The 13,137-nt window shown below is 36.8% G+C and overlaps 3 protein-coding genes and 1 pseudogene across 6 annotated transcripts; 3 read left to right on the top strand and 1 right to left on the bottom strand.

Annotated features, from left to right (window-relative positions):
* The first annotated feature begins 149 nt into the window (after positions 1 to 149).
* On the top strand, positions 150 to 2,113 carry LOC104782190 (transcription factor AS1). The gene is made up of 2 exons (XM_010507053.3): positions 150 to 414; positions 766 to 2,113. Exon 2 carries the CDS (start codon positions 812 to 814, stop codon positions 1,919 to 1,921), a length of 1,110 nt encoding a protein of 369 aa, XP_010505355.1. The 5' UTR covers positions 150 to 414; positions 766 to 811; the 3' UTR covers positions 1,922 to 2,113.
* A 122-nt stretch (positions 2,114 to 2,235) lies between these two features.
* Positions 2,236 to 4,692, bottom strand: LOC104782192 (actin-1). Its single transcript, XM_087510943.1, has 5 exons — positions 4,423 to 4,692; positions 3,817 to 3,885; positions 3,328 to 3,721; positions 2,623 to 3,236; positions 2,236 to 2,533 (listed from the first exon to the last, which is right to left on the bottom strand). Exons 2-5 carry the CDS (start codon positions 3,874 to 3,876, stop codon positions 2,468 to 2,470), a joined length of 1,134 nt encoding a protein of 377 aa, XP_087367069.1. The 5' UTR covers positions 3,877 to 3,885; positions 4,423 to 4,692; the 3' UTR covers positions 2,236 to 2,467.
* A 1,999-nt stretch (positions 4,693 to 6,691) lies between these two features.
* LOC104782189 (cyclin-dependent protein kinase inhibitor SMR12 pseudogene) lies at positions 6,692 to 7,768 on the top strand (annotated as a pseudogene). The gene has a single exon (XR_015597228.1). The product of XR_015597228.1 is annotated as a cyclin-dependent protein kinase inhibitor SMR12 pseudogene (transcript).
* A 1,490-nt stretch (positions 7,769 to 9,258) lies between these two features.
* LOC104782188 (large ribosomal subunit protein eL36y) lies at positions 9,259 to 10,517 on the top strand. Of its 3 annotated transcripts, none has more exons than XM_010507050.3 (4): positions 9,259 to 9,385; positions 9,489 to 9,597; positions 9,919 to 10,118; positions 10,305 to 10,517. In XM_010507050.3, the coding sequence occupies exons 2-4, from the start codon at positions 9,496 to 9,498 to the stop codon at positions 10,339 to 10,341; spliced, it is 339 nt and encodes a 112-aa protein (XP_010505352.1). In that variant the 5' UTR covers positions 9,259 to 9,385; positions 9,489 to 9,495; the 3' UTR covers positions 10,342 to 10,517. The 3 variants fall into 3 exon arrangements, with proteins under 3 accessions (XP_010505352.1, XP_010505353.1, XP_087367068.1); XM_010507051.3 differs by having other exon boundaries at positions 9,277 to 9,385; positions 9,467 to 9,597; XM_087510942.1 differs by having other exon boundaries at positions 9,328 to 9,381.
* Positions 10,518 to 13,137: the final 2,620 nt, after the last annotated feature.

Genomic DNA, 13,137 nt, shown 5'->3' with positions numbered 1-13,137 from the left:
GATTGAAATGAATATTGAGATCCCAATGTGATACTATGATTTTCGATTTTTCTATAAAGAAAAAACAAAACTAATATTGGTAACAACAAACTTATGGAATTTCAACTTTTTTACCTCCACGCGCTACTGTCAGAAGTTCCCCCCCCCCCCCCCCCCCCCCACTTGTGTGAAAAAGGGAAAAACGTCTGTCTCAGTCGGTAAACTTTTTTCTTCTTTTTTTTTTCTTAATAATAATATTTGCCGTCTCTGTGGTCTAATCGTGTACGTCGTCTGGTTTTAAAAGCCTCTCTCACTTTGGTCTTTTTTCGTTTTTCTCTTCCATTTTCTTCTCCAACTAGAAAAACAAATCCTGTGTGTGTGTGTGATGGAAGTTGCTTTAGAGTTTGGGATTGTCTTCCTTTTCAATATTATTTGGTGAGCATTTTTTGTTTTTGTTTTTATATATTATAATAATGTATAATTCAACTCTCTTATCTTCTTAATAGGGGTATGCTAATAGTGTTTTGGGGTCAGCATTAATTTCCCCTGTTTGGTTTTGTATAGTGATGAACTGATGATGATGATAACTAATCATTCCTAGTTTTTGCTTATAAGCCTTGTCAAATTTTTTTTCATTTTTCATTTCTTGAAGATTCTTGAGTTTGTTACAAGTTTTACACTTTCTGATCCCAAATTGGAGTTTTTTTTTTTAAAGTTTAGTATCAGATCTTGTAGATAATATAAATTGTGGGAATTTATGAAAAGGGTTGATTTTGGTATTGGTAGAGATGAAGAAGGATGGTGAGATGGGAAGAAGTGATGTCAGGAGGAGATGAAAGAGAGGCAACGTTGGAGTGGTGAAGAAGATGCATTGTTACGTGCTTATGTTAGACAGTTCGGTCCGAGAGAATGGCATCTTGTCTCTGAGCGTATGAACAAACCTTTGAACCGTGACGCCAAGTCATGTCTTGAACGATGGAAGAATTATCTTAAGCCAGGGATCAAGAAAGGTTCTTTGACTGAGGAAGAACAGAGGCTTGTGATCCGTCTTCAAGAGAAACACGGCAACAAGTGGAAGAAGATTGCTGCGGAGGTTCCCGGGAGGACGGCCAAGCGGTTAGGGAAGTGGTGGGAAGTCTTTAAAGAGAAGCAGCAGAGAGAAGAGAAAGAGAGTAACAAGAGAGTTGAGCCTATTGACGAGAGCAAGTACGATCGGATTCTTGAGAGTTTTGCTGAGAAGCTTGTGAAAGAGAGGTCTAACGTTGTTCCTTCTGCTGCTGCTGCCGCTGCTGCCACTGTGGTGATGGCTAATTCGAATGGAGGGTTTCTACATTCTGATCAGCAAGTTCAGCCTCCTAACCCTGTGATCCCTCCTTGGTTAGCTACTTCTAACAATGGGAACAATGTTGGCGTGAGACCTCCCTCGGTGACTTTAACATTATCGCCTTCCACCGTGGCTGCAGCCGCACCTCAACCGCCAATCCCGTGGCTGCAGCAGCAGCAGCCCGAGAGAGTAGACAGCGGTCCAGGGGGACTTGTGTTAGGGAATATGATGCCATCTTGTAGCGGGAGTAGCGAGGGTGTGTTCTTGTCAGAGCTTGTGGAGTGTTGTAGAGAGTTAGAGGAAGGGCATAGAGCTTGGGTGGAGCATAAGAAAGAGGCCGCATGGAGGCTAAGGCGGCTGGAGCTGCAGCTAGAGTCAGAGAAGTCGTGTAGACAAAGGGAGAAGATGGAGGAGATTGAGGCTAAGATGAAAGCTCTGAGGGAAGAGCAGAAGAGTGCAATGGAGAAGATCGAAGGAGAGTACAGAGAACAGCTCGTTGGTTTGAGGAGAGACGCTGAGGCCAAAGACCAGAAGCTGGCAGATCAATGGACCTCTAAACATATCAGACTCACCAAATTTCTTGAACAGCACATGGGTTGCAGATTAGACCGCCCCTGAACTGCCTCCTAAACTCTTTGTTGTAATGTAATGTAAGCTTTTTTTTTTTTTGGTTTTTTTTTTTCTTTCAGACTCTTTGATCAGACTATTGGGTTCTGTAACTCAGCTTTCTATTTGTTACTTAGCTTCTTCCATTTACCTTTGTTCCTCTTTACCACTTCAGTTTGTTTATCTATGGCTTTGTTTTCTCAAGCTTAGTGTTGAATTCAGTCAGGTCCATCTTTATAAATAAAACTGATATATAAGTTTTACATATGCAAATTAAATTAAGGTAATGTTAGAAGACAGAAAACAAATTGTTACATTAATAATAATTAAAGAGAAAAGAGGTGTAATACTTATTCACTCAAAAACACAGTCGCATTAGACTTTAACCATACTACAAACTGATTACCATAAATCCTTGAAAATGTATTTGGCATGAATTCAAAAACATAAAAGAACAAAACCAAAGAGCAGAATAACGGAAGATTAAAAACCCGGCTTGAGGACTGGTCGGAAAAACCCCGGCCGTGCTTCTTCTCTGAAAAATGATCAACATTGAACTCAGAAGCATTTCCTGTGAACAATCGATGGACCTGACTCGTCGTACTCTGCCTTTGCGATCCACATCTGCACAATTCAAAACATAGTTTGAGTTAGTATAACAAGAGAGATGAGAGAGGCGGTTTAGATGAAGGAAGTGATGGGACTGTGTGTACCTGCTGGAAGGTACTGAGGGAGGCCAAGATGGAGCCTCCAATCCAGACAGAGTATTTCCTCTCGGGAGGAGCAACGACTTTGATCTTCATGCTGCTTGGAGCCAAAGCAGTGATCTCTTTGCTCATTCTGTCGGCGATTCCCGGGAACATTGTGGTTCCACCACTCAGCACAATGTTACCGTACAAGTCCTTTCTGATATCGACATCACACTTCATAATGGAGTTATAGGTGGTTTCATGGATACCAGCATTCTCCATACCAATCATAGATGGCTGGTAAAGAACCTCAGGGCAACGGAACCGCTCTGATCCGATGGTGATCACCTGCCCATCAGGTAGCTCGTAGTTCTTCTCAACAGCTGAGCTTGTTTTTGCGGTCTCGAGCTCCTGCTCGTAGTCAAGAGCAATGTAGCAAAGCTTCTCCTTTATGTCTCTGACAATTTCACGCTCTGCTGTGGTGGTGAAAGAGTAACCACGCTCGGTAAGAATCTTCATGAGCGCATCAGTGAGGTCACGACCAGCAAGATCAAGACGAAGGATCGCATGTGGAAGGGCATAACCCTCATAGATAGGAACAGTGTGGCTCACACCATCTCCAGAGTCAAGCACAATACCTACACACATTCAAAATCCGAAAAGGCTTTACATCATCTTGTACCGCAAGCATTTTATCCCATAAGAGAACACGAATGTTCGTTCACTCACCAGTTGTACGACCACTAGCGTAAAGAGAAAGAACAGCCTGAATAGCCACATACATAGCAGGGGCATTAAAAGTCTCAAACATGATCTGAGTCATCTTCTCACGATTAGCTTTCGGGTTAAGAGGTGCCTCAGTGAGTAGAATGGGATGCTCCTCAGGAGCAACACGTAGCTCATTGTAGAAAGTGTGATGCCAAATCTTCTCCATGTCATCCCAGTTGTTAACAATCCCATGCTCAATCGGATACTTGAGAGTTAAAATACCACGCTTGGACTGAGCTTCGTCGCCAACATAAGCATCTTTTTGCCCCATCCCAACCATCACACCGGTGTGACGAGGACGACCAACGATACTAGGAAACACAGCTCGAGGTGCATCATCCCCAGCAAAACCAGCCTGTACTCAAATACAAAAACAACATAATCTTAAAACCAAAAGGCTACATTGTCCACGAGATCAAAACAGAGAGAAAGAATCAATCACGCACACACCTTAACCATTCCAGTTCCATTGTCGCAAACAAGAGGTTGAATGTCTTCACCGTCAGCCATTTTCTATACCTTTATGCAAACCAAAACACACATAAAGATCAAATTTTTAATCATACATGTCACCAATTCAGATATGGGGAAACAATACAAAGACAAATCCTTTTTTTTTGTCAACCAAAAATCAAACCTTAAAAATGGAAGAAGAAGAAGAAGAAGAAGGAATATTGTAGATCCAGAATCAAGTACAATATTATAAAATTCAACCAGAACAAAGATATTAAAAAAAAAAAAAAAAAAAAAAGGATTTTTAATAAAATAGACAATTTGAAAAACATCAGTCGCGGTTGAGAGAATTGTTTGATTAAACAAATTAACAAATGGGTGATTTTGAAACATACGATTGATTAAAAATCGATGAAACATATATCGATAAGATTAAGTACAAGTGATGATGATAAGAACCCCAGATCCAATAAAAACAACACTCAGAAATTAGAAGAGACGATATGCATTCAAAATCGATGATTGGATTAAAAAAAAAAATCAACGTAATTGGGGGGGGAGAGTGTTCGAAGATCACACAATCGAAAGGGTCTCAAAAATTACCTGAAAAAAAACAAATCTTTGTAGCGGCTGGAGGATGAAGAAGAGAGGAACAAAACGAACAAACACAAAAAAAAAAAAAAAAAAAAACAGATGAAGGGGAGAAGAGGAGGAGGAAGGGAAATGAATGGAGAGAGTAAAATTAAAAAAAAAAAAAAAAAAAAGAGAGAGAAAACGGGTCCAAAGGCTTCAACTTCGGCTCACCTTTTTTTTCCGGTTCTAAATTTTTCATTTCAAATCCCCCAAAAATAAAATTATAAACATTTAAATGACGTTTTTACCCCTTTATAGTTTTATGCTTTTATATTAAAAAAAAAAAAAATCATTTTGGGCTTCTTACCCAAAATAGACATTACTTCCGAGTGGGCCTAACATATACCGATTTCAATCCATTGGACACAAGTTTTCTTTTGTATAGTTGTAGACTTGTAGTTATTGCAACTTTTGTTATGAATTGTGCCACTGAACGACAACTTATGTTAAAAACTTTCAAATTGTTGTGAATTGAACGCATTTAGTAAAGAAATTATCTAATATGTCAATATTTTTTTTGGATTTGGACCTGTAATTAATGTTAACATTTTATAGAAGCGAACCTTTATGTTGGAACTATAATAATTACCGCTTAAGGTAAGACAAAGACGAGACCGGTTAGACTTGTGTTTTGGTTCCATAGTAAAGTACCAAGGTCTCTTCGTCCATCATTATCAATACTTAATAGACGGTTCACACACTTCACAATGCATTTTTTCACTATCTCCAAACAAATGGTTTGAAAGCTCATGACACTTTTTAATGCTTCATATCATGCACGTCATATATAGCCTATATGTTTTCTTTATTTAATTTGGTACCATTCACGCGTGTTTTAAAAGTTTTTAAGTGGAAATAAATATCATGAATTTCACCAATGTCTATTTGAAAAAGAAAATTAGACAAAGAAAAACAAACAGGGGAGAAAATATTCTTACATTCAAATATATTCTTCTTCTCAAATTTCACTCTTCGATATTCCTATTTTGTCTTGTATTTCAATATTTATAGTTTGGCTACCATTGAAATGTTAATGAGTAAGAGATTCATCTGCAGGGATGTCTTTTTATAATAAAATATAAAAATATTTATGAAAATTAATAATCATTACCTTAGGTAGCTTACCTATACGGGTGTCAAATTCATATGTATATAAGGGTGGTGTATTGAAAACATGATTTTGGAAGATTTTAGATTTTGTTTAAAATCACATGTTATTCAACTTAGAATTTTAAAATCTCTTTCTAAATCTCCTGTTATTGAAAATAAGATTTTTATAACATCAATTAAAATCACTTAAAATCTCTTGTTATTCAAACAACAACTTTGGAAAATCATATGAAATCAACTGTTACTGAAATATAACTTTATATTTCTTTAAAACCCCATAACATTGATTTTGGGAGATTTTGGATATTTTTTTACATTAAAAACTAACTTATAAAATTACACCTCTAGGGATGATATTTGAGATATTTGTTTTAAAAAAAAACCCACTGTAGCGGATGTAAAAAAAAATATTTTACATGGAGAACTTGTAACATTCAAGAGACACTTTTTCTATTTTTATTTTACATACATGAATGTATCTATAGTATATATTATTAATATGGTCCAAAACAAAGTCATTACAATTCATATTCTTTAAACTTAACCAAAAAAAAAACTGTCATTTAATATCTATATTACATATCTTTTTCTTGTCCAAATGTTTTGCAAAATCATCCGAAGATATTATTCCTATTTGAATTTATCTTTTTTTTTTGTCAACAATAGATTAGCTCAGATGAGCCAATGCGAAAAGAAATTATTTACATACAAAACATTATGCAGAGATGTGCACGCACAACATGCCAGAATTTATCTTACATAACATATTTATATTACTTCGTCCTGAAAAAAAAAATCATAATAACAGGACTCATATATCTCAATTCTGAAGTCATAAATTCTCTAAAAATACACACAAAGTTATTAGCAAATAAGAGCTGGGTCTCCTTATAAAAATACACACAAGTTATAGCAAAAATATTATATGGTAATAAATATAAGTTAGATACAAAATTAAAGTCTTAACGGCAACAAATATATTTTTTCAGGAGGAAACAAAAAAGCGCACATGGAGTTTGGAAACGTAAAGGCAGACGTCAATTTTGGTGCTTAACTTGCGAGAAGCAGAAAGGCATCGGGCCATCATTTTATTACTTTATTCGACGATATGATAAAAATGTATTATCGTAACGGTATAATAACGTATAAGGTCTTCCCTTCTGAATGAATTAGAGGGTCTTGGGTTACGTTATGTATGCCCTTTAGACTCTTTCTTACCACAACCAACAATACCACGATAAACTCGCTCCAATCTCCGACTCTAAACAAACCTGAAAAAAGAAAAGAAATAATAACAACAAAAAAGCTGACAATTTTCTTGATTAATATTCTTTACCACGTTGGATCTATCTACATCGATCAATCATTATTTCTCGTCTCTCATTTTCTCCCTCTCTTTTTCTCTCTATCTCTCTCTAGAACAAGAGTTTTGTGTTCTTGTTTCTGTGCCATTTATCGACTATGTCGGATACGAGCTTGAGAAGGGAAGAGGCAACGTTAGGTGGTGTTAGAAAGACGAGAGAAGATGAATGCTCGGACAAGAAATCTGTGTTGGACATTTGTCGGAAAAGGAAGAGATCAGATGATGGAGAAGAAGAAGAAGAAGAGGTTGTGGAGGAAGATAATGACGGATTCAAAACACCGACTCGTCCAGAGAATAGAATCCCTAAGATCAGAGAATGTCCACCGGCGCCGAGGAAACGTGAGTATTCGTCGGAGATGCTTAGAGCTAAAACGATGTATTGCCGGAGACGGTTGAGTTTCGCGCCAGAAGATGACGTAACCTCGTTTATAACGGATTTGCAGTGGAGGACGACGACAATGACGATCAAGAAATAATTAAGATTAAGGAGAGAGAGAGAGAGCTATTAGTTTTTTATGATTTTATTTTTTATGAACCGTATTTTAAGGTCACGTTTGGAAGATATCTGAACGTTTTTTTTCTCCCGCAATTAGACAAAGGAAAAATACTTGATTAGATTGATATTTTGTTTTTAAGAGTTCCAGATCATATAGGATTTTCGTTGATGATTATTATTTGTCCATTGTTAGGTTTTTTCTTCTTTTGATATTTGGATGATTTTCTGATATATGTTGTGTTTTTTTTTTTGTTGTTGTTGTTGTTGTTGTTGTAAAAGTTTACAACTAGCTAATTGCGTATGTTGACGAAACTGAAATATGTTTTCGTGATCTTGTGGAATTATTACTCGCATGAGTACATGAGGGTTCAACATTAGTGAAGTGTAAAGTTCATTCGTAGCCTTGTGATGTGGGTAACCTACATAACAGATAATTGTTGACAATTGTATAATGTACACTTGTTTACTGATATTCACTCACACAATGAACGAAGATGACATCGTAAAGTTAAAGGGTTAGCAAAAGAGTGAGAGAGAGAGAGAACAAAAGTGAAAAAAAGGGAGAGAAACATGAAGAAGAAGACAGGACAAGAAAAGAGATTGGATATAGAATTTTATAAACGCTTTAGGGGTCGAGGCCTTATTTAAGTTCCTTCGACTTCTAAAGTTGGAACATCCAATGCTATTTACTAAAAAAGGCTACACGATAACTCCTTAAGCTTCTTCCTTTTTCTTATGGATCCTCAAAATCTTTTTTTCCTCAATATTTTTATTTCTTTCTTTTGTTGCCGTTATGTTCGTTTCGTCTATGTTACTCTCTTTCTTTTTTTATGTGGCTTTCGGTTTTGTTGACCTGTCTCCTAATTTGTTAATTAATTGACCATTAATTTTTTAATTGATTGCAGCTTGAATGAAACGTTATGGTATCTTACTGAACAACAAAAAAAAAAAAAAAAGAAGATGTGAAAAAGAGATTTCAATTAAATTTCATAGACTCTTAATTTCACACGAAAATGTATTTTAAGATATTCCTTCAAAATATATTATTCCCTTTCAACAGTTTTCCATACATTTTATATCGAAATCTAGATTAATCATGAGATCGAGTATTGTCCGCAGCTCTTCTTATAAAATATAACAATAGTATTGAACGGAAATGGAACCATAACTATCTGAATCAGAATCTAGCCACCTACCATTCTTGCTTCATTATGCTTTTAGTTTACACTTATGTTAATTAATTTATTTGTAATCATAACATACATGATATATATATATCGTATGGCAAATGTACTAAGCTCACGAAATAACCTTTATTTTATCATCCAAACAAATAATGCATACATATGAGAGGCAAATGCATATCCATACAAACAAACTTGCAAAGTTTGTGAAACAAATAAGATGAAGATAACGTTGTGAATAGTGAAAACTGACTATAACATTGGACCAATGATCTTATTTCCATTTAACTTTTCATAGTAGATGTGTAGACATTGATGATCATCCATGATTATTCACACAAAAGAGATACTTGGTAATGATGATGATAAAGTCTATTTGTGATGTCTTGATGGGATTCTTACGTTGGATGCTGCTGCAATTGAACATTCAAAAATCAAAACCAAAACCAAAACCAAAGCTCCAGTTAATATAATTATTAATTAGACCTGAATTTTATCACTAAGTTTTAAGTTGAACAAATAGACGTGTTCACATATAAAAAACGGACGACTACATTGCGCGAACAACGCAACTTTGAGTGTTGGGCCTGTGACAAATATAAATAGGTTCTTACTACTGTTAAGTTTGAATAGGCTTAAATCTAAAAGCCCATATGATAGCGAAATAGGCCCAATTAGTAGAAAATTTAGGGTTTCCCTTTTGTCTCAGTATATATAAAACTGCTTTCTCTTTCTCCAAAGTTTCGTTGTTTTGCAGCGGCTGCTTCTCCTCCATTGCAGGTTTGGGAACTCTGACTCAAACTCTCTCTTCTTCTTCGATTACATTGTTTTAGGATTTTCAAAATCTATTTCTGAATCTAGTCTCTGTGGGTTTTTATTGCAGGTAAAAGATGACAACTCCAGCAGTGAAGACCGGTTTATTCGTTGGATTGAACAAAGGACATGTCGTCACCAGACGTGAGCTTGCTCCTCGTCCCAATTCTCGCAAAGGGGTATGAATCTAACTCCCCTTCTGATTACAAAGTTCATTGCTTTTTAGATATTGCTTTCGTTGGTCTATGATTTTAGCTCGATTTGTGGTATTTACAGAAATAGGCTTAGAGATGGATCCCATAGTGTTTAGTGTTGATTTGATTCTTTTAGTTTAAACCGGAAATGTTGAGTTTTGAGATGAGAAATGGTGTTGTTTTGAGCATTGAGGACACTGTTAGTTAGTTTTTGATTCTCTGCTTTACAAGAGTTTCATTTTTAGTTTATCTGTGATTCGTTTCTCAAGAGTCTTGTTTTGATGTTTTTGCTTCTATTTGTTATAGAAAACGAGCAAGAGGACATTGTTCATCAGATCACTGATCAGGGAAGTAGCTGGATTTGCTCCTTATGAGAAGAGAATCACTGAGCTTCTTAAGGTTGGCAAAGACAAGCGTGCTCTTAAGGTTGCTAAGAGGAAGTTGGGTACCCACAAGAGAGCCAAGCGAAAGAGAGAGGAGATGTCTGGTGTTCTCCGTAAGATGAGGTATGTATAAGAATCCCCATGTATTTTGATATCACCAGAGTTTCATTTTCACATTGCTCAATTAAATCTCGCAAGATTGTTCATCAATTTGCACACATTGTCTTCTGCATTGCTTCTCTTTATGAAACAGAGTGTTGAATCATATCTGGCAATTGAATCAAACTGACTTTTGTTTGACTTTTGCAGGTCTGGTGGTGGTGGTGTTACCGAGAAGAAGAAGTAAACGTCTTAGGCCTCTGTGTTATGGGATATTTGTTTCTTTTGGAACTTAAGTTTTGGCTTCTGTATGCCCAAAAAGCGTTCATGTGTTGTGCTTTGTTAGGGATGTGGATTAATCTTGTTTCACTCTGTTCCGTTTTTATGATGAAGCTTATTAAACTTCCTATTACTTTTATGCAATTGCTTTGTTTTTCTCTGTTCGTTTAGAAAATCCCCATTTTAAAAGCAAGCTCAGGAAACCGTATAGTCCAATAACTTACAACGAGGCTCGAGCTATGAAAATAACTTATTTGGGCCTCTAATGGATTTGTCCGAAACACGTCCTATTTCCCTCCCGCTCTAATAACTATGGCATGGTACCATGTCTACGCAGAACTTAATGTCTTGTGGATCTTCTTACAAACTTTTGTACATCTATTTCCCCGCAAGATGATAGTTTCTATGCCATTTCTCTCTTGAAGTATTAGATATCATCTAATCGCCCATGAATCTGGGATATACGGATATTGTTGGTTTATTATTTGTTTGACCAAGTAATAAATTGATTTAACCGGTTAAACCCAATTTTAACCCGATTACAATCCGATTAGAATATTAAACCATGATTAACCAATACCCGAACCCTCAAATCGAAAATCTCACATCTCTCTCTATTTACGAACCCTATTTTCAAAACCCCCAAATCGATTTCTCTCTCGAAGAACCCTAAAATCAAAACCCCCAAATCGATTTCTCATTTTGTTGCTCTTATTCACTCTATCGACAATGGATTTAATCCTCACAGACGATAATCCTCCAGTAGAAATAGATCGAGATCACGATCACGATGCAGAGGTAGAAGATCGAGATGAATCTTTTGTCCACATGCTTGCCAAAGAGTTCACCGAAGATGAACAATCAATCCGTCATAATGTGTACCCAGAAACCGACGAGGAGGCTGATGGTCGTGAAGATGGTCAAGTGAGAATGCGAACACCCATTCTTCTTGGTGATGGGATAATGTATAAAGGCCAAAAATTCTACAATGGAATCTCGTTCAAGGAGTGTCACCGACTATGCACTGCTAACAGATTCCAATCTGAAGCAATACATGTATGATAGAGATGCAATTGGGTTTAAATGTATTGGTGCTAAGAGGAAATGTGGGTGGCAAGTGTATGCTGCATCTCTCGATGATGATCCTTTCTGGAGGATTACGTTGTACAAGGATAAACCAGTGATAGCTAGGATATTTCTTGATAAGATTAGGGAAGAACCAGAGTATTACATGCCTTCCAAGATGGAAAAGATTGTGATGGAGAAGTGGAAGATATTAGTTACAAGGCCTCAATGTCAAGCTGCTAGGAGAAAGGCATTGGGATAGATCTCGTCGGAGTATGATACTCAGTTTGCACGTCTCCGAGATTATGATGCCGAGATTATGGAATCAAATCCAGGATCTGTTGTGGATATTGATACCGTGAAGAATGATGCTGGTGAGGATGTTTTTAATCGGTTTTATGTCAGTTTTGATGTTCTTAGAAAAACATGGAAAGCTAGTTGTATGCCACTAATAGGAGTTGATGGATGCTTCTTAAAAGAAAAGATTAAAGGACAGTTATTAGCGGCATTAGGCAGAGATGCAGACAATGTTATTTATCCAATAGCATGGAGCGTTGTTCAAGTCGAGAACACAGATAATTGGCAATGGTTTGTGAATAGGTTGAAGATTGATCTAGACTTAGGAGATGGAGATGGTTACATTATTATGTCAGATCGACAAAAGGTATGTGTTCTGTTTTGTATTTGTTAAGCTCTAGCATAATTATGAAGTTGTAGCATAATCATGCGGTTTCTGTTTCAGGGTTTGATAAAAGCTATTGAGTTAGAGTTACCAAAGGTGGAACATTGAAAATGTGTTAGGCACATTTATGGGAATCTGAAGAAGATTCATCCTAGCAAAAAGCTTCTGAAGAAACATCTCTGGGATATGGCTTGGAGCTATAACACCACCGAATATGATCAGAACTTGGAGAGGATCCATGCATACGACTCAAAGGTGCATGAAGATGTCATGAAGACAAAGCCAAAGACTTGGTGCAGGGCCTTTCACAAGCTTGGCAATTACTGTGAAGATGTTGAGGACAACTCCGTAGAGTCCTTCAACAATACCGTCAACAAGGCAAGAGAAAAGCCATTTGTGGCTATGTTAGAGATGGTTAGAAAGATTGTCATGGTTCGGATTGCTAAACGATCTGCCCTTTCTCATGATCACAAAGGTTAGTTATTTCGATTTGTGGTGCATTGTTTTGATTTGTTAACATTGTCTTCATTCGTTAACATTGTTTTGATTTGTGTGTTAGGTATTTGTACTCCTTATGTCAAACGGTTCCTTGCTAAAGAACATGAGAAAGCTTTTGCATGCTTTGTGAGTGCTACCACAAATGGGATGTATGAAGTCCAACTGGGTTATGACAAGCATCGAGTCTGTTTGAGAACAATGAAGTGTACCTGCATGAAGTATCAAATCTGTGGAATCCCATGTGAACATGCATATGGAGTTATAATTAAGAAGACACTGGAACCTGAAGATTATGTGTGCTAATGGTTCAGAACCTTTAAATGGCAGCAGAATTACACCGATGGATTGATTCCACTAAGAGGTCCATGCTTTTGGCCTTCTACTGGCGCTGATGATGTGCATGCACCACCTCCCAAAGAGGGAGAATCTACTAAGGCATACAAGAAGATGAAGAAGGGGGTTAATGAGTCGCCTACCAAGAAGAAACCAAAAGAGAAGAAAAGGATCATGCACTGTGGG

Source organism: Camelina sativa, chromosome 4 (assembly GCF_030686135.1).
Source record: "Camelina sativa cultivar CO46 ecotype springtype chromosome 4, ASM3068613v1".
NCBI classification, from domain to species: Eukaryota; Viridiplantae; Streptophyta; class Magnoliopsida; order Brassicales; family Brassicaceae; genus Camelina; species Camelina sativa.
This window is presented reverse-complemented; position numbering and strand designations above follow the sequence as displayed.

Coding starts and splice junctions, on each gene's coding strand:
- LOC104782190 (XM_010507053.3), top strand. CDS start 812: ATGAAAGAGAGGCAACGTTGGAGTGGTGAAGAAGATGCATTGTTACGT.
- LOC104782192 (XM_087510943.1), bottom strand. CDS start 3,876: ATGGCTGACGGTGAAGACATTCAACCTCTTGTTTGCGACAATGGAACT. Junction 3,722..3,816: donor ATGGAACTGGAATGGTTAAG/GTGTGTGCGTGA, acceptor ATTTGAGTACAG/GCTGGTTTTGCTGGGGATGA. Junction 3,237..3,327: donor CGCTAGTGGTCGTACAACTG/GTGAGTGAACGA, acceptor GAATGTGTGTAG/GTATTGTGCTTGACTCTGGA.
- LOC104782188 (XM_010507050.3), top strand. CDS start 9,496: ATGACAACTCCAGCAGTGAAGACCGGTTTATTCGTTGGATTGAACAAA. Junction 9,598..9,918: donor GTCCCAATTCTCGCAAAGGG/GTATGAATCTAA, acceptor TATTTGTTATAG/AAAACGAGCAAGAGGACATT. Junction 10,119..10,304: donor GGTGTTCTCCGTAAGATGAG/GTATGTATAAGA, acceptor TGACTTTTGCAG/GTCTGGTGGTGGTGGTGTTA.